Raw genomic sequence first — 19,109 nt, forward strand, 5'->3', positions numbered from 1 at the left:
TAAGCCCCTCCTTATTTCCTTTTGTCCTTATGGACAAGCATAAGTCTTTCTATATATTAGATCTTTGAGAAGTTGCAGTAGGATATTGTTAATGTTATTTTGTTGTATATGGAGAGAAGGTACTATCTGAGGGTCTGAAATTAAGTTTGGGGATTATGTAATCTAAAGGCATATTTTTAAGAAAGAAGACTCCTTAAACCAGTTAGAGTGCTGTTTCTCAGACTGTTGCAGTTTGTGAAATATTTTGAAACATTGGATATCTTAAAGCTCACCTATACATTTGTCACTGTTGATTACACAAAAGCTTTCATCAGAATGAATAGGAAAGCTAGTTCTGCTTTGAGTGAGTCAAAAGCAAAATTAGGCCTAACTTTTGCTATCAGGAATGAATTATTAATTTTAAGCAGGAACAAAATTTTAGATACCATGGTATTATTATTAATATTATGCTAAGTAATCAGTGAAGTGATCTCCTACAGAACGCTGCTGGCTTTACATCAGCCCCAGACTCTTTCACCCTACCACTTGAGGATAAATGGCAGAGGCTCCATGTCCCCTGGCTGCCTGCTCGTTGGACGCCAGCATGTATCATTTTGCAGCAGTGCTGTTATCATGGGACGTTACCTGCTGAGATTTTGCAAGTCATCTTCATGATTGATCTTCCTCAGTTCATCATTGTGTTTAGCATTTTCCAGACAGTAGGGAGGGTATGTTATGGACTGAAATTAAAATTGGGTAGGAGATATAGTTGCCATCAGTTTATAAAGAAGAGTACAGTGAGGGCTTAGTGGTATCCGTTTTTAAGTTTAGAATCAGAGATGTAAAAGTGTTTTTCTTCCCTGGTTCATTTTAGATTTTACATTTTCTGTTATTTTCCTCGGTGCTTGGGATGTAATGGAAATGCCAAATAATTTCAAGAGTTTTGTAGTCAAGAAACTGTGGTAAGAGTCTGAGAGTTTTATTATCAGACTTTGTGCATACCAGCCACATCTCACATCATAAACCACTCATTGGGCTAGTTGTCATTTTCTCTACAAGGTGTCCTAGCATGATAATAAAACGTAGCAATATATGTAACAGACCCAATTTAATTCCATCTTCAAACCTAAAGTTACTTTAAGATACAAGAAGAGACCAGAAAGCTGACTCAGCCTATCTTTCCAGACCTCAAGGTACTGTAGTTTGGGTTTGTCCCAAAGCTAACTGAGAGACAAAGACTTCAGTGAAGGTAATTTATCTGGGAGATAATCCCAGTAAGCACTTGAGAAGTGAAGGAGTGGGAACAGTGAGGCAGGAAAGGAGAAAAGCAATATAGGGACATTTGTGAGCTGGTTACTATTATGGCTCCCTCTTCTTGCTGAGAGCTTCAGAGAAACTCTGTGAAACATCCCTCAGATTTGTCCCACCAGGGGAAGCCCTCAGACACAGAAGCAGGAGACAGGGGATTGAGATAGAAAGTTATGAGCACACCTAAACTGTTTATCAAAGCAGCAGATGCACCTAGAAATGGATCCAGAGGACATGGGATGGGGCATCACTTGCATTTGCTACAATAGGTGATGCGCCTCATGAACGTCCCTTGTAAAGCCGTGCTGAGAATGCAGGATAGTGACAATGAGATGATCCATGCACACATGAGAAGATGCACAAATACTCATCATCTGGTTTACAGAACCGTCATTACTGAACTAGTAATGGTTTTGGTCTGGACTCTACAGGAGGTTTCCATCAACAACATGGAGCCAATAGTTGAGACTCAGGTAGTGTGTCTTCAAATATCAAATCGAAAATTCAACCTGGTAACAATGCAGGGAGCTGTTAAGACAGCTCCCCACATAGGCAATACAAGTGATACTAGAATCACATTTTTTACCATAGAGTGCCAGTAGCTAACAGTAAACTATCATTTCTGGTAATTTTTCAGACTTACTTAAATTCATGATCCTTTCCTCAGATAACTTTAGGACAGTTATTCTCAACAATCATCTACGAGGAAGTAATGTGTGAAGGAGTTCTTTTTATTTTAATCAGTATAGCACTGACTTCAGGTCCTGAATCTCTCTGGAAATGTCAGCATATTTTTGATATAACAAACTAAATCTATTTAGGAGTCCAGGCTGCTCTTTTACAACAAACCCAAGAATGTGCTCTATTTTCATCTACAGAGGAAGGTGCAGGGGAAGGATGTATTGAAGGTGGGAGGGAGGGAGGGGAGGGAGGAGAGGAAGGAAAGAAGGAAAGAAAATTTGTCCCACATGTCTCACAGCATATCAGTACTCATAGAAAGGAAATGTGCTGTACATTAGCTGCATGGTTGTCAACCTGATGCCCTAATGAACTGCTTCTCAGAGTAGGGGTCTAACATGAGTCTTTGTGTTGGAATTTCTTTGTTTATTACTCTGGATGCTACTACAAATGGAGAAAATAAAACTGTGAAAGCGAAAAAGCAGCCAGAAATATATTCTTGATAGATAAAAAGTAATTGGCTTATTTTTCTTACCACATTGCCCGTTTTGATGCTAACTATAGTAACATTATCTCTTTTAAAGTATTGTGCTGCTTCTGGCAGTCACTGGGCTATTACTATTGCCTGCATTTGCCATGCCTCGGACTAGTTATTTCTGTGAGTTTTTTTTCTGTTTCCCACACCAGATTGATAAATTTCAAGTAGCAGCAGTGTCGCTTGGAAAACTGCAGAAGGTGCTGTTGCGCTGTGAGGCCAGTGACAAATCACAGTACTGGTACTGTGAACAAGTCGTAGTCAGAGAGCCCGGCACCACATCCAAGTCCATCTTCACCTGTCAAAGGTAATGCTGGTCTTCAAGGTACTTCAAAAGAATGTGCTGCACTGTGGATGATGCTGCGTGTGTGTGTGTGTGTGTGTGTGTGTGTGTGTGTGGTGTGTATCTTTTAGGTCACAGATTTGTTTCCTTAACTCAGATTCCACATCATGCATAACTCATTGATTGCTTAAATAATCTTTTGCTAAGCATTGTAAGGAAGGCTTATCTTATAATTTCTTATTACCACAATGTTCTGTGTGTCACAGAAGGACTAAAAGTTTAATACTGGAAATTATTACATAAATAGTGAGAAAATTTGCTTAACTATTGGTTTCTTTACAGTACTAAAATTGTAGTGTTACAACAGTTTCATAAGGAAATTAAGTGTGGAGAAGTTTACAGAGAAGAACTTTCAGAACAGAACGAAAGGAAGACAAACATTAAATTATGGATAAGTTGGACTTTCCTTGAGTCCCATGAGGGTCAGTCCTGAAAGCAGCTCTCTAAATTCCTGACCTGGCCCTGTACTGCCTAGGCTTGAGACGCAGGTCCCACATATACTTCCTTCTTCAAATCTCCTCATAGAAATCCCACACCTTCTTGCTTAAGAAAGTGTCACCTGTTTTTCCAAGAAGGCTGATTCTCTGGATCTTTACTGAGCCCTGCTATTTCTCAAGAAAATGCTTAGCTTCGGCTAGATGGGCAATCATGTTTATTGTTGCTTGGTCTCTCAGTCACAGGGAATAGGCTGGGCCCCAGACTTACAAATTGATTTAAAACCCAATCTGTTGTGGGCATGGGAATGAGAAACTTGGGGTTCCATTTTGAAAATTTGAATCTTCAATATCGAGGGCTGCCCTGTAGCCTCTTTTTCCAAATAGGTAATCAACAGGAAATGAGATAACAAAGTGCAGGCAGAATAGGGAAGAGGGGAAATTCAAGGGTCTGAATTTAGCCAAGAAAATTGCAACTTTAAGTACTAAGCAAAAAGTAAAAATAATGAGGCAATTCAACTAAAAGACCTAAAGGCATGCCACTAAAAACTGCAAACACCCAAGATGATTGGAGCTGACTGCGGATGAACAGAAGCGGTGAGATCCACAGTAGCCCTCATCTTTTTTGCCTTTTAGTCATTAAATTCAGTCAATTCCTTGTTCAGAGTGTCTGCTTAATTCATCCTTTCTTTTCTCTTACTACTACCTCTGCCCTGATTGATGCCCTTGTTCATCAAGACTAGCTCATCCCCGTCGTCTCCCAATTGTCTTCTGTGTCTTTCATTCCCAGCCTACCTGCCTACAACCTTCAAGCTAGCTCTTCTATGGTACTAACTAGCATCATTCTGACTTTATCTTTTCTTCTCTCATTTCTCCTTTGTTTTATTTTAAATTTTATTCTTTAATATTTTATTGTATAGCTTTGCCTGAAAATGTTTCAAGAAAAATTGCGGGGGAAAATAATGTTCTAAAAGCTATATTTTAATCACATCACTCCCCTGTTAAAAACCTTCAGTAATCCTCATTGCCTGCCACAAAAGCAAAGCAAAACATAACTTCCATTCAAGGCTTTGTAACATCTGACTCTATATTTCCTCCTCCAATTTGTTTTTACAGCAGTCCTCTTGCAAGATCTTAGTGAAATTAGACCCCTATAATTACCTAAACAAGTTCTGTTCCACTCTGCTTCTGTCCTCTGGAGTGCTAGTCTTCACTCAGGAGGACCTTTCCTTGGTCTGTTCTCCCCGTTATAATCCTATCCATCCTCAAGTTCCAATTCCAATTTGGCCTGTAGTATGACTTAATTGGCCAAACTACAAATATTTTTTCTCTTCTCTCAATGTGTACTCAGAACTTAGCACAGCACAGGCACCCCCATCTGATGAGTAACACGTAGCACTGAAGAGGACTTGGGTGTCATTTCCCAGCCTGCTCCCACCCACAGCACACAGGCATCTATGGGGCACTGGTGGCAGCTCTGTTTTATTCCCTGCATCAGAAGAGGTAGAGTGTGCTTCAGCCAGGACTTTCATCTTATGTTCTGATACACTTTGTCACATTAATTAGTTGATTTCTTTTAAATATGAAATCTCCTGGTGGATAATTTAGATGCATTCACTGCCACTGTCCATGTCTACACATACATTTCACATCGTCACCCATCATTTATTGTGCTACCTTACTTTGTTTTTTTTTTTTGAGATGGAGTCTTGTTATGTCACACAGGCTGGAGTGCAGTGACTCGATCTCAGCTCACTGCAACCTTCACCTCCTGGGTTGAAGCAATTCTCCTGCCTCATGCTCCCAAGTAGCTGGGATTACAGGTGTGTACCACCATGCCTGGCTAACTTTTGTGTTTTTAGTCGAGACAGGGTTTCACCATGTTGGCCAGGCTGGTCTCCAACTCCTGACCTCAGGCAATCCACCTGCCTTAACCTCCCAAAGTGCTGGATTACAGGCATGAGTCACTGCACCCGGCCCCTGCACTACCTTACTTCTTGTTTGTGCTGTGCTACCATGGCCTCCTTTGGAAGGAAGGAACATATGTGATAGCTTAATTATTATAATTTCAACGGGTTGTATCTGAAAGAATTTTAGTTACAAAATATATTGAACAATCACAAATAATGTAACATATAAAATATTAAATGTTAATATTTAATACCCTGCTCATAGTAGGTCCTAAATAAATGGTGGCTAGTGCTTATTCATATAATACCCTGATGAAGAAAGTAAGTTGCCAAAATAATTCCTTTCAACTATGTAGCTATAAAGAGATGGGACAGGTCCTACTTCCTTACTTCTTAAAGAGCAGAAGAGTGTGGCACCAGGAATAGAACTTGTGGCACAGCAGGTTTCTTTCTACTGCAGAAAAAGACCATTCTGAAGCCACTTGTAGTTACTTCTGTGCTCCCAGAGCCTTTTGTGTGCATATGAGGTCAAGGTCAGTGTCCACGGAGCCTGGAAGGCTGTTCTGAGGGGAAAGGAGCCCCGTGGGTGCACACAGGAGCTGGACTAGACAGTCCTGGCGGGGGAGCTGGGTAGGATATGATGCTGGGCATGTTCACTGTGGCTAGTTCGTTCTGGGGTGCAGGCATCCAAAATGCTCAGGTGCACATCACAGAAGGGAAAAGGAAAGAAAATCTCGGTCATGCTCCTTGGAGCTTCCTCAGAGAACAAGAATTTACAGCACAGCTGAATTAGGGCAGAGAGAAAGACCACCGAGTGCTTGTTCCTTTTGTGGGCTCAGGGGAAATGCTTAGGTGAGACACAAAGCAGAGCCGCGGGAGGAGACTGCTTCTGTGCATCACAGAGGCTGCCTGCGAGTGTGCGCATCCTCCTTTCCTTTTTCCCTCTTCAATTGAACACCCACGTCCTTATGGCTTTATTTTATTTCTATGCCTGAAGGTATTATTTTTCTGTCTTTTGTACATTTAATATAGATAGGGGTATACATCACTGAATTTCTACCATTTACACTGTAGGCTTGGCTATTTGAGGTTTGCAGCAAACAAAATTTGTATTTGAATAAGGCAGACATTCAACTGACTTTATGAATTAATGCAAATATTTTTATTTAGTATTTGTATTAGCTTCCTGTGGCTGCTGTAACAAATTGCCACAGACTTGATTGCACTGAACAACTGAAATATATCCTTCTGCAGTTCCTGGAGGCCAGTGATCCATGATCCAGGTGTCATCGGGTCCTCACTGTCTCGAAGGCCTGGGAAACAGTCCTTCCTCACCCTCCCCACTTCTGCTGGGTGCTGACCATCCTTGGGTTTCCTTGGCTTGCAGCTGCATCACTCTAGCCTCTGCTCCATTGTCACATGGCTGTCTTCCTTTTGTGTGTCTGTGTCTCTGTGTTTCTTATCTTTTTGTAAAGACACTGTCGTCATTGGTCTAGGCCCATGCTACTTCAGTATGGCCTCATCTTTACTAATTACATCTGCAAAAATCCTGTTTCCAAACAAGGTCATGTTCTGAGGTTCTAGGTGGCCATGAATTTTGGAGGAACACTATTTAACCCAGTATACTTTTTGAGTGGATTCTGTAATGTACTGTTTAGCATTAAATTAGGGAATCTCCAGATTTTTCTGTGTTAACAAACTTGAATTATTGTGTATGCATGTGTATATGTGAGTCTTGACTTGAATGTGAAATTATTAAAAATAAGTTAGCATCTATCTTTTAATAGAAACAATACCATTCACAATGTTTATTTGATAACCTGCTTGACCTGAGAGGGCCTGGAAACAAGGAGCGTCAAAAGCCTCTCAATGTTGCCTTCCGTAACTCCTGACTGGTTTGGGAAATGACATTGACACGAGCTTGCAGAAGCAAGTTATTTGAAATAAAGGCTATATCTAGGGAAATTCTAAATAGAAGGAGAACTTATAAATGCAGAAATCAATCAGTTAAATGCAAATAACTACAAAGAATGACCAACATGGAGAAACCCTGTCTCTGCTAAAAATACAAAATTAGCCAGGCATGGTGGTGCATGCCTGTAATCCCAGCTACTCAGGAGGCTGAGGCAGGAGAATTGCTTGAACCCAGGAGGTGGAGGTAGTGGTGAGCTCATAGTGCACCATTACACTCCAGCCTGGGCAACAAGAGCAAAAACTCTGTCTCAAAAACAAATAAACAAATAAAATGATCTAACTTGACTTGTCAAGGCAAGGCAGCATGACCAGCTTTGTCCTCTCAAAACCAAATTGTGGTCAGATAGGTGGAGTGACCCTGAGGCACATTCACCTGAGGAATAAGGATGTGATGCTGCACAGCATTCCTTAGAGTTGACATTGCAGCTAACACCTTTAAAGTGTTCCCGTCTCATTTCTATTCAAGATTCTTGGCTTTTTAAATTTTATTTATTTATTTATTTATTTATTTATTTATTTATTTATTTATTTATTTTGAGAAAGGTTGAGATTATCTCCTTTGTGCAAAGTATAAGGAAAGAAGACTTTAAAAGCTTTCCACTGTGGATAGAATAGACTATCAGCAAATCCTGAATACCTCTGGTAGGTGGAGTGCCACTTCCACTCCAGACCCATACCCTTTTCACAGTCCTCAGCACCTTCTTACTAATTGTTGAAAAAAAGAGTCTGTTGTTCCACCGAAACAACTGTGGGCCCCCTGAAGGCAGGTGAGGCAGGCCTTTGGGCAAGGCAAATTAAAGGCCTTCCTTTCATCCTTGAAATCACTCCCTAGGGGAACCTTTGCAGCCAAAAGCTGGCCTTGGGCACACAGCAGGCCTACAGCTCAGCCAGGGCCTGGCAGACAGGTTCTTCTCTGCTCCTCACGGGCCTTCACTGTGTTCTCAGCTGGTGCTGTTGGATCTGAGTTTACCTAACTCTTGGCCATTCCCTGGTGCCTGGAGTCCTGTAGGCTTTCATGTGTATATTTACTGGTGAGTTGACAAAAGATGTGTCACCTCTGCCAGGAGATATTTCCTGAAGCCACAGGTTGGGAAACTCATTTTCCTGTACACGTTTCACAAGGCATGTGACATTAACTCAGCACTTACTACATTAAATTATATGTATGTGTTTATGTGTCTATCCTACTGCTCCAGCTCAGTACACTTTTCCCCAAGGTTGGCCTGATGTCTTATATTTTTACTTTCAGCTCCTATCGTTGTTTTTGAAATAGAATACGTTAAATTTACATGTGTAATAAATTCAACCAAAATGCATGCATTAATCAAGACACTATAAGCCCAAAGGGAAATCATATTAAAAGACAGATTTGGAATTAAAACATAAAATTTAAAAGGTTTAATTGTATCTTAACCTCACTAAGACATATATAAACGAATTGTCACTTAATACCCATTTTTAAGTGTTAATGACAACAAAAAGCCAAAGAGTGATTCTTAGAATTAGCATAAGTTTAAAAAAAAAAAAAAAAAAAAGACGTGTCCCAGCAGTATAGAATTTTTTTTTTGTTTTTTTTTTTTTGTTTTTTTTTTTTGTTTTTTTTTTTTTTTGAGACAGAGTCTCGCTTTGTGGCCCAGGCTGGAGTGCGGTGGCCCGATCTCGGCTCACTGCAAGCTCCGCCTCCCGGGTTCACGCCATTCTCCTGCCTCAGCCTCCCCAGCAGCTGGGACTACAGGCGCCCGCCACCACGCCCAGCTAATTTTTTGTATTTTTAGTAGAGACGGGGTTTCACCATGTTAGCCAGGATGGTCTCTATCTCCTGACCTCGTGATCCGCCCACCTCGGCCTCCCGAAGTACTGGGATTACAGGCATGAGCCACCGCGCCCAGTCACTGGTATAGATTTTTAAGCAAAACGCAGTTTACTAGTCTCAGGATCTCACTCTTGAAAACCTGAAGTGGCTAGTTGACCAACCACACCGCAAGGGGGCTCCACCTTGACGGCCTGGCAGAGAGCTGCGTTTCTGCTGGTCTGTCACTGCAGCCTCACATACCAGTAGGGCCGCATCTCCATGCGTGAGATTGTTACGTGGAAGCAAGGCTGATAATCACCCCTCTACCATCCCATCATTATTATTCACAAAGCATTCTCCTTGCTTAATTGCCTTGTGGCAACTCTGGCGGTTATTCCATGAAAAGCAAACATAAGGCACGTGTTCTTAGGAGGTTGTAATGAAGACCTTCGGTGTCCACAGGACAAATACACAGAACATAATAGGTACTCAGAAAGTGTGTGCTAAATTAGTGAATTAGTGAGTAAATCATGAGCTGAGCCTTATACAGAACAGGACTGAGTATATCATTTGTGGAGAGGGTCAGGAAAAGAAGCAGGAGCAGCCCTGTTTGAACAGCATCCTTCTTCTGTGTTAGGTATAGCTGGCAAGAGAACTTTTACACCTAGGCCAGCTCTGGCTGAAGGTGTTAGTGTGTGGTGAATTAAAAATGAATTATCCCCCTGCCTTGGCCATTTACCTTTCTAGGCTTTTCTTCCAATTCTCCTGAGTAGAGTACGTTTTGCTTCCGTCCCTAGACATTCTCCAGGGATATTGTTACTCTTTTCCCTCATTTGTTTTAGCTCATTTTATTCTTTCTTCTGCTTATTGAAATTCTTATCCCTTAAGGCCCCGGACAAAATGTTATCCATGCCATGAAGCTTTCTCTCCTTGCCTGTCAGAACTGTGTTCATCCTTACCCTCTTTAAATTCCTCCAGCACTTGACTTAGACCTTTGTGCAATTCTTGCCAAACAGTGCACTGCCATTGTTTGTGAACGTATTTGTCTCACATACCAGATGATATGCTTCTTAAGGGTAGGGTCTCATAAGTTTCTCTTTATTTTCCAGTATGGTTTCTTGTACCGAGTATGGATTTAGCAAATATTTATAGATAGGGATGGGGAAGGGAAGGAAGGAGGGAGGGGGGTAAGGACGATGGATGGAAAACATAATGGAATCCTAAGTTGGAAGAAACCTTAGAGGTCACCTAATCTTTGCATGAGTTCCCTCTGTAACATACTCAGATGTCTCATTACAAATAATTTATGCATTTATTTATTTTCAAAATAATTCAGCCTGTCTACAAATGGTTTTATTTTCCCTTTCTGGAAAAAGCGGGGGTGGGAAGGGTGAGGGGAGATGATGAATGATATAGATAAAAAAGATGTTGAAATTTTGATAAAGTACAGAAATGTAAAATACAATTTTTATAGGGAGAAGGGAATAATAAAAATTATCATGAGGCTGTGAGCAATCATTTAACTTTACTGATTTTTTTTTTTCCTGAAAGAGGCCACTATTAATCATTTCTTGCTATTCTGAGCATGTATTTGTGCTGCTGCAGATTTCTGTGCTCTTCTTTGTCAGTTTGTGCCATTCCTTGGTGCGAAAGTGACAAGTAGTGATGGTGGGAACCTGACAGAATGAGGTGCAGGAATGAGTCTTGTTCATTTTTTGGGGATGGGGGTGGAGACATAGAATCTTCAGATATTTCTTCTGCCATTTTCAATGTGAACATGTGACAAATATAAAATATATCTCAGACTAAATATAATCTGTACTACTCCTTACCTTGTTATACATCTTTCCCCAGCAAAACACCCTGCATGTTTTAAGGCAGGAGCACCCCTACACATTCCACAGTTGTCTACTCTAATCTTAAAACACTAAGAGAATTTTTGCCCCTGTCTTTGTGTTTCCTAGCTAGGCCAGTGAAAGGGAGCTCCCTGGTGACCGAGGGGTTTAGGCATTCTTTAGCTGATGGCTGCAGAGAATGGACTGTGTTCTTGGTCAAGCAACCTTCTCCTGCTTGCTTTTTATTCCACTCCTTTAATATCATCACTGCACCTCTCAAGCCATACTGCTCCAATTCTCCCATCTGTTCACTGGCTTTGGGGAAATTTTCTTGTCCTAATGCAAAAACTTGCTTCACTATCCAAGGCCTACTGTTTTATGGCACATCTGAGAAAAGTAGGGTGATTGTTGGTTGACTGGCAGTCACCCCAAATATGTTTTCTGTAACACCAACTGTGTACAAGGCACTGTGTTTGGCAGTCAGAAAATGCAATAGTAACTACTATACTGTAATACATTGATGTATGTTTAATTCTGTGTCCTTTGTGTAGCTACAATTATTATCCATAATTTACAAATGAGGAAATTGAGGGTTACACAGATTACGAATATGGGTCAAGGTTGCACAAGCAGTAGGTGTTGAAGCCAGGTTTTGAAACAAGGCAATCTGACTCTACTTGAAATTTAACATCTGTATTCTTTTTTCTTTTTTCTTTCTTTCTTTCTTTTTTTGTTTTTGGTTTTTTTGGGGATGGAGTCTTGCTCTGTCACCCAGGCTGGAGTGCAGTGGAGCGACCTCAGCCCACTGCAACCTCTGCCTCCCAGGTTCAAGTGATTCTCCTGCCTCAGCCTCCTGAGTAGCTGGGGTTACAGGTGTGCGCCACCACGCCTGGCCAATTTTTGTATTTTTAGTAGAGATGGGGTTTCACCATATTGGCCAGGCTGGTCTTGAACTCCTGACCTCAGGTGATCCACTTGCCTCGGCCTCCCAAAGTGCTGGGATTACAGGTGCGAGCCACTGCGCTGGGCCCTGAAGTCTGTATTTTTAAACATGAAGCTGACTGCCTTTATTCAGGCATATAAAGTAAACTCTTTACATATATAACAATGTAGCTGGAAAGATGGGATACATAAACCAAAACATAACTAATAAAGTAAGATTGCATAATTAGGGGCTGATTAAATGTGCAAAATATATTGTGTGTGTGTTATTAGGTTCCAGAGGAGGAAAGAACACTGTGAGATAAAGTGGTCAGAAGGAAATAGGATTTCTCTTAGCTCTGGAAAAATGGAGAGATGAGCAATTCTGACAGCTGGGTAGGACTGTGAGCTCACAGTTCGCCTTTATACCCCACACCTTCCCATTATCTGCTGATTGGAAGGCTGGTGTGGTGGCATCAGTCCTACAGCTCAGACTCTAAGTTCCCTGACACTGTCAGATCCTTGAATAACCCACACACAACCCCTGCCCCTACCCCATCTTGTCCAGCAGCCTCCTGTGCCTCAGCCTCATGGAATTTCATTGAACTCTGTACCTTTGCCAGTGCTGTTGTCTCCCTCTACGGTGCCCTTCCTGACCTACTTATTGTCCAGCCTTCAGCTCAAGTATCACCTCTTTGTTGAATTGTTTTGTTCTTCATTCCTTTGCACTTCCCCATTCCTGCCATTGAGTTGGTCAGTCTCTTTCTTCTCCTATAACATCTGTATTTATGTCACTCATCACACTTTGTTACATTTATATCTACATATCTGTTTTCTTCTGTTTTACAGTGGAAGCTCCTCAGGTCAGGTTTCTTCTGTCTTTTGTTTTTCTTGTAGCTCCAGCACTTAGGAAAATGCCTGCACACACAAGGCACTTTCTAAGTATCTATTAAATGGATAGATGGAAGGATGGAAGGAATGAGAGTATGCGTAAGTGTGTGGGATAGCAATAACCATGTTTTTTGTGGGTAATAATAAAATTGATATACTATGTAATACTACAAAAAAATGCTTGTACATGACTTTTCATTTCAGCTTCACAACACTGCTATGAGGCAGGTAATTTAGTCAAAGAAAGTAACCTTCAGGAGGGTAAGATCACAAAGCCAGTAAATGGCAAAGCTGGTTTTCTGACCTTTTCTTCAAAAGGGAGCTTCTAACGCTAAAGTTTACCTGGTTTAGGGGGAAGCTGCCCAGAGGATCAGCTATTAGCTCACCCGAAGCATGTTTTCCAACATGATAATATTTCACCAAATTTTATGGTTATATTCTTTTTTTTTTTTTAATGAGATGGAGTCTCACTCTGTTGCCCAGGCTGGAGTGCAGTGGCGTGATCTCAGCTCACTGCAAGCTCCACCTCCCAGGTTCATTCTATTCTCCTGCCTCAGCCTCCCGAGTAGCTGGGACTATAGGCGCCCACCACCATGCCCGGCTAATTTTTTGTATTTTTAGTAGACGGGGTTTCACCATGTTAGCCAGAATGGTCTCGATCTTCTGACCTTGTGATCTGCCCGCTTCGGACTCTCAAAGTGCTGGGATTACAGGCGTGAGCCACCACGCTTGGCCAATGGTAATATTCTTTTTGCAAACACTGAGGAAGAGATTTTAGAGGAACTCAGGTGAAAGCAAGACAGAAACTCTCATAGAGGAAATATTAAAATAGGGAGTCTATTTTTCTGTGCCAAGTTTCCCTTCAACCAATGTGCAGGCCATGTTTTCTAGGCTGGCCCAGGTACCATGCTCAAAATCTGAAACCCGCCCTTGCCCTTTGCTCCAGCTTGGTACTGGGAGTACTCTGCTGGAGCCCCATTTGCTTTTACAGGTGATAGTGATAGAGGACTGACAAACCTGGAGAGGTGGGTGGTTAGCGGGGTTAGCAACGTATATATTTCGTTCTTCAAGCCACAGGTATGATACCATTCTTCGTGCTATGATGAGTGTGTAATAGGATGGATTGTGTTTGACTATATAAAAAGCAATTTTATAGTTAACATTTAGTGTGCAAAATTAATGCAGAATCAACCTCATTTTAAAATTGAGAAAATCAGAGATTAATTTTCTCTGTATTTTCTCCTCTCTCTTTCTCTCTCTCTTTTTCCTCAGATGGCTTCCTTTCATGTCTCAGGGCATAATTCATTCAGAAATTGAACTTTATCTTCAAGGTGAGGATTACTGAAACCATCGGTAGAAGAACGTACAAGATGATTTTGTTACATCTGGACATCATGGAACACTATTCCCCAGTTTTCCTCAGAACAGCCCCTTTGATATTTATCTTTTATTGTTGGATTTATAGTATTCCTTACAGTGAAATAAAAACATATGTAAATCTGTGTCTTAGAAATGTTATATGCCCTACTTGAAGTTAAAAATCAACGTAAGGATTTGCCACTGTTAAAGAGTTAAACTCATGTTGCTTCTTTTCCCACTTACTATGTCATCAGACAGATCTATTATTAACTGCACTTCACTTTTATTTTTGTAGAAATGCAAATAAATCATCAACCTAAAATACAAGAGGAAGCAAATGGTAAATGTTGTTGCCACTTTTCATCTTTTAATCATCTGAAATAATCCATTTCTGTTTCAAGATTACCAACCTTACACATTTTTTACAGTACATTCTTACTGAGTTTAACTGTTGATTGAAAAATACTTAAAATGAATACAGGACTAAGCATTAAAGTATAGTTGATTTATAAAGTAACTAACAGCAACTTTAGGCCCAAATGCTTTTTTCCTTAATGCTTCTCTTCAATAATTTAAATATATGGGGGAAATAATTATTTTCTGAATGGTTAAATTATAGTAACTTCTTTTAACTGTACTTTTTAAAAAACTTATTTGCATATTGGTTTCTTAGTTTTCTTTTAAAGTTTTTGTAATTATCTTTTTCTATTAGATCCTCTTCAAATCAATCTGCAATTATAGTATTAATATGTTACATTTTAAAAACTGATCTGAATGAAATAGATAAATACTGTTTACTAATATGCATACCAGCTTACCATATCTCTATATTTTCAAAAATGGATATACTTTCTGCAGTGGTTTGAAACTAGGCAAAGGTTAGTGCTAACATTATTTTATTCATGAAGTCCTATAATGATGAAGATGGCTACTGAGACATAAACAGTTCAAGCTTAAACTAGCATTCTTATCTATTTATATTAGGAACTGTGTTTCGGCTTAGTTTTTGTTATTTATTTTGTAAGGAAAAGTCTGTTCATGTGTCAGATTCTTAGTATGGTCATAATTTTACTAATGTTCCAGAATTTCTTAATAATTTTAAAGGACCTCAAGAGGTCTGTGCCTTACAATAAATCATCAAGTAATAAGGCTTGAAATGATATTCTAAGTAGAAAAATTATCCATTAATACCAGAACTTGGTGGGGCATATGTGGGTAATAAAAGCTAATAGTTTTAAAATGAAGGTTATAATTAAGGCTGAAAATATCAGAAGTCCTTTGTCAATAATGTAAGCCATGTAATCAACATCAGTGATGTCAAACATGAAGTTGCAATGTACAGGGAAGATGTTGACCTAGAACTTTGTTAGATATACTTCATCAAATTTGATTAAAATAAGCTATTTTAAAATGCTTGCTTGTAATTAATTATTTCTGTTGTCTTATTTTATGACCTCATTAAAATGTATATTTTTTATAGTTCAAAAGTGGATTAGTCAAAGACTAATGAGTTTAGTTAGTTCATGATACACTGTCATTGTGAATGGTTCTGTCTTATTTCATTTTTAAATTCTAAATAATGCGACCTTTAATATTTCTTGGGATATGATTCTGGAAATACATTAGTGATCTCATAGTTATGTGAATGAGCTAATTTATGGTGTGGAAAGAACCTTGAAATGTTAAGCAGTCTAATCTATTGAGGCAGTGTTACATTGTGGTTAAGAATGTTGAAAAGCAAACATGAGTCTTAGATTTTGAAAGTATATGAAGCACATGTATGTCATTTATGCCTTTCTATGTAGCTTCAAGGGGAAGAAAGTAGACCAAAATGCTATTTAAATTTAAAGGAGAAAGGGAAAAAGGACTCAACTAAGTTATTTTTACTTTCATTTTGAGGTGATCAATACTAAGTACAATTATGCACCATTACTAACTCCTAGCCATGTTTAATTAATTCCCACAATCATCTAGGACATGTTTTCTAAACTTTGACACCTTATAATCTTAAATATTTATAATTCATTTAGGTAAAATCATTCTTTATAGCAAAACTAACTACATTACTGAGTTAGACTGAACTTGGTTGTGAGAGAATATTTTCAGTATCCATTGCTGGATTGAGTTTCTTCATTGTTATCAGTGCCTTTGGCATATTGCTCTTATATCCAGCCACTATGCTAAACGCCTTCACTAATTCCAATAAATTTATGTTAATTATATAATAAAAAATAAATTTAAATTCTAGTTCTAGAAGTTTTTTCAAGATACAATTTGAATGATCTATGAAGACCATATCATATGTGAATTACAACACCTTTTCTTATCCTAATATGCTGTCTAGGTCCCTGGTACAATGTGGAATAGAAGCAGTGATGGTAACATTAATAGTGAATGCGTATATTATTTGCTGTGTAGTCTAAGTGTTCTAGAAAAATGTATATATTTCATCCTCCAGTAACCCTATGGGGTAGGTTGTATCATTATTCTACTTCACAGGTGATGAAACTAAAGGACAGAGAGGTTTTTATAACTTGCCTAAAGTCATACAAACAGATTTAGAATTTGAATGCAAGTGGTTCGACTTCAGGGACTGTACTGTTCTTGCTTTAGAGGGACTGATTTTCACTGCCCACTGCCCCCAGTCACTAAAAATGTGTGCGGGAGAGAGTATTTATCTTCTGTATCTTTGGATTTATCTTGTTGTGTTATTTTTTAACATATTAAGCTACATTTAGCTTTTAGCCTTGTTTCAAATCTGAGTGAAAGGATGTTTTTAATTGTCACGGGAGATTATTATTGTTATTATATTTCATATTACTCTTTTCTCAACCAGAACCTTTGTGGGGACAGGTTGGGTTTTTGATAAGCTCCTTTTACTACCCCTTATTTGGAACCCAACCTTTCGCTAAGGGTGTATCCCCCTTTGGCTTACTTCAGAAGTCTCAGATCCAGCTCCCACCCTCGTGTGGCCATTGCCACTCATTCTCCTGGCTTGGAGTGTTGGCATCCATCACACCTGCAGTCCTTGCCTTCTTGTTTGCTGAGTGCTCACCACTCACTTTCAGCTAGTGGCCCCTTTTATTATTAATATGCAGTGGATAATTTTTCTTCCTTGAGATTAGAATAATGTACTAAAAACAATTTTTTTTTTTTTGTAATTTATCCAGACTCTCATTGTATTATAGTGAGATGGCTTTAAAAATACCATCTCAGGGCCAGGTGCAGTGGCTCATACCTGTAATCTCAGCACTTTGGGAGGCTGAGGTGGCCAGATCACTTGAGGTCAGGAGTTTGAGACCAGCCTGGCCAACATGGTGAAACCCAGTCTCTACTAAAAATACAGTAATTAGTTGAGCGTGGTGGTGCATGCCTGTAATCCCAGCTACTCGGGGGCTGAGGCAGAAGAATTGCTTGAATCCAGGTTTTGGAGGTTGCAGTGAACCTAGATGGCACCACTGCACTCCAGCCGGGGCAACAGAGCAAGACCTTGTCTCAAAAAACTAAATAAATAAAATACCATCTCAGGAAGCTGTGGCTCGGAAGTGTAAGAACCTTGTCATCAGTCAAGCAGTTAGTAAATGTAAGAACTGATATTGGAACTTAAGTCTTAACCATTATACAAAACTGCTTGATTTTAATGACTCAGCTTCCTACATGTACTCAAGGATTTCTGACTTCAGGGATTTAAAAATTCTTGGAGCACTTATTTATTTATAGGCAATGCCAACTCTTTGTAGTATCATTAACAATTTGGTGGATTATGTGTGGTAAAGATTATTAAAATATTTTCTCTCTCCTCTCAATTCTATTGCCTATACATGCTTGGCTGGCCTCACTGCCCAAATAGTGTCTGCTCAAAGAAAGAAAATTAAATTTAATGATTAGTCTCAGCTAAACATGATTAAGAACATAAAATATTCTATCACATCATCATGCATTCTGAGTCAACTATAGATGGCTTTGTATTGCCTTCTACTCTGATCATTCAGGGTATAATTTCCTGTGGTGGTGTGGATAATGACAGAGTAACAGCCTACCTCTTGTGTTGGAGCCTTCTGTCTGTTGTGTCAGCCTCATTTCCTCCACAGGAAGACACACTGTGGCACCGGGGAGCCTGGGCAGGCCTCAGGAATCAGTGTCTCAGATGAGTGTGCATAATTTGTGAAGCTGAGATGCCAGAGGAACCATTTTCAGGATTGCCTCGTCAGTCCCAACATACAGAGCCTGAAACTAGGTTAATGAATTCCAGCAGGGCTAAGTGGGAAAAGAGAAGTCAACTTGTGAACAAGTTTAGAATCAAAAGGAGAGAAGGTGAGCCAAGAGGAATTCTCCCAGCAGGGGCCAGATGCTGTGACCTACTGTCTAGTGCCTGAAGCCTTTGGTATGGGCATGCCAGGAGGTGTTAAGTGAGCAACCAGGAAGACAGTGCAGTGTTTGTCATGCCCTGGCTGGGTTTAGCTTCATTTGCTCCCAAATTAAATAGCTAGTGTTTAGTTTTTGTTTGATTCTGGAACATTGGCTCACACCTTTTTTTTTTTTTTTTTTTTTTTTTGGTTTGAGACAAAATACCCGTAACTCAACATAGCAGTGGAATGGAATGGATTTGACACTGAAACAGTAATACTCACTCAGCATCTTCAGATATCCAACAGCCATGTGGAAACATCACCATCAACAGCCTACACCTCAACCACTTTGTGTTTATAAATAATTCACAGAAAGCATAGAATGGTTTGGGGTGAAATAGACTTAATCAGGGTATGTCTTGTTAGTCTGAAGCAAGTTTTCTAAACCTTGGGTCTACTGACAGTTCAGCTTGGATAATTTTTTGTTGTGGGGGACTGTCATAAATATCAGGATATTTAGCAGCTTTCCTGGGTTCTACTCACCCACTGGATGGCAATAGCATGCACCTACTTGTGATGACCAAAAAAAAAAAAAAAAAAAAAATGTCTCCAGGCATCAACAAATGTCTCTAGGGGGCAAACTCACCCACAGTTGAGAACTGCTGACCTAGAAAATAGTGGTTCTGCTGGAAAAGTGGTCAGAGAGGTGTGGAGATGGGGAAGTCTGGGAAGGAGGATGTGGGAAACTGTTTGCTAAAAACGTCTGTAACTGCAGCATTTTCTGTGTTCTTCTGAACTCAA

The 19,109-nt window shown here is 39.7% G+C and overlaps 1 protein-coding gene across 1 annotated transcript in view; it reads left to right on the top strand.

The window, feature by feature from the left end:
* The window catches only part of RP1 (RP1 axonemal microtubule associated), a 325,891-nt gene that overhangs the window by 198,180 nt on the left and 108,602 nt on the right, over nt 1-19,109 (top strand). Inside the window, exons 22-24 of the mRNA XM_038000500.2 lie at nt 2,653-2,807; nt 13,873-13,931; nt 14,255-14,299. Coding sequence (XP_037856428.2) covers nt 2,653-2,807; nt 13,873-13,931; nt 14,255-14,299 — 259 coding nt within the window. The remainder of the gene's footprint in view (nt 1-2,652; nt 2,808-13,872; nt 13,932-14,254; nt 14,300-19,109) is intronic.

This window comes from Chlorocebus sabaeus, chromosome 8 (assembly GCF_047675955.1).
Source record: "Chlorocebus sabaeus isolate Y175 chromosome 8, mChlSab1.0.hap1, whole genome shotgun sequence".
NCBI classification, from domain to species: Eukaryota; Metazoa; Chordata; class Mammalia; order Primates; family Cercopithecidae; genus Chlorocebus; species Chlorocebus sabaeus.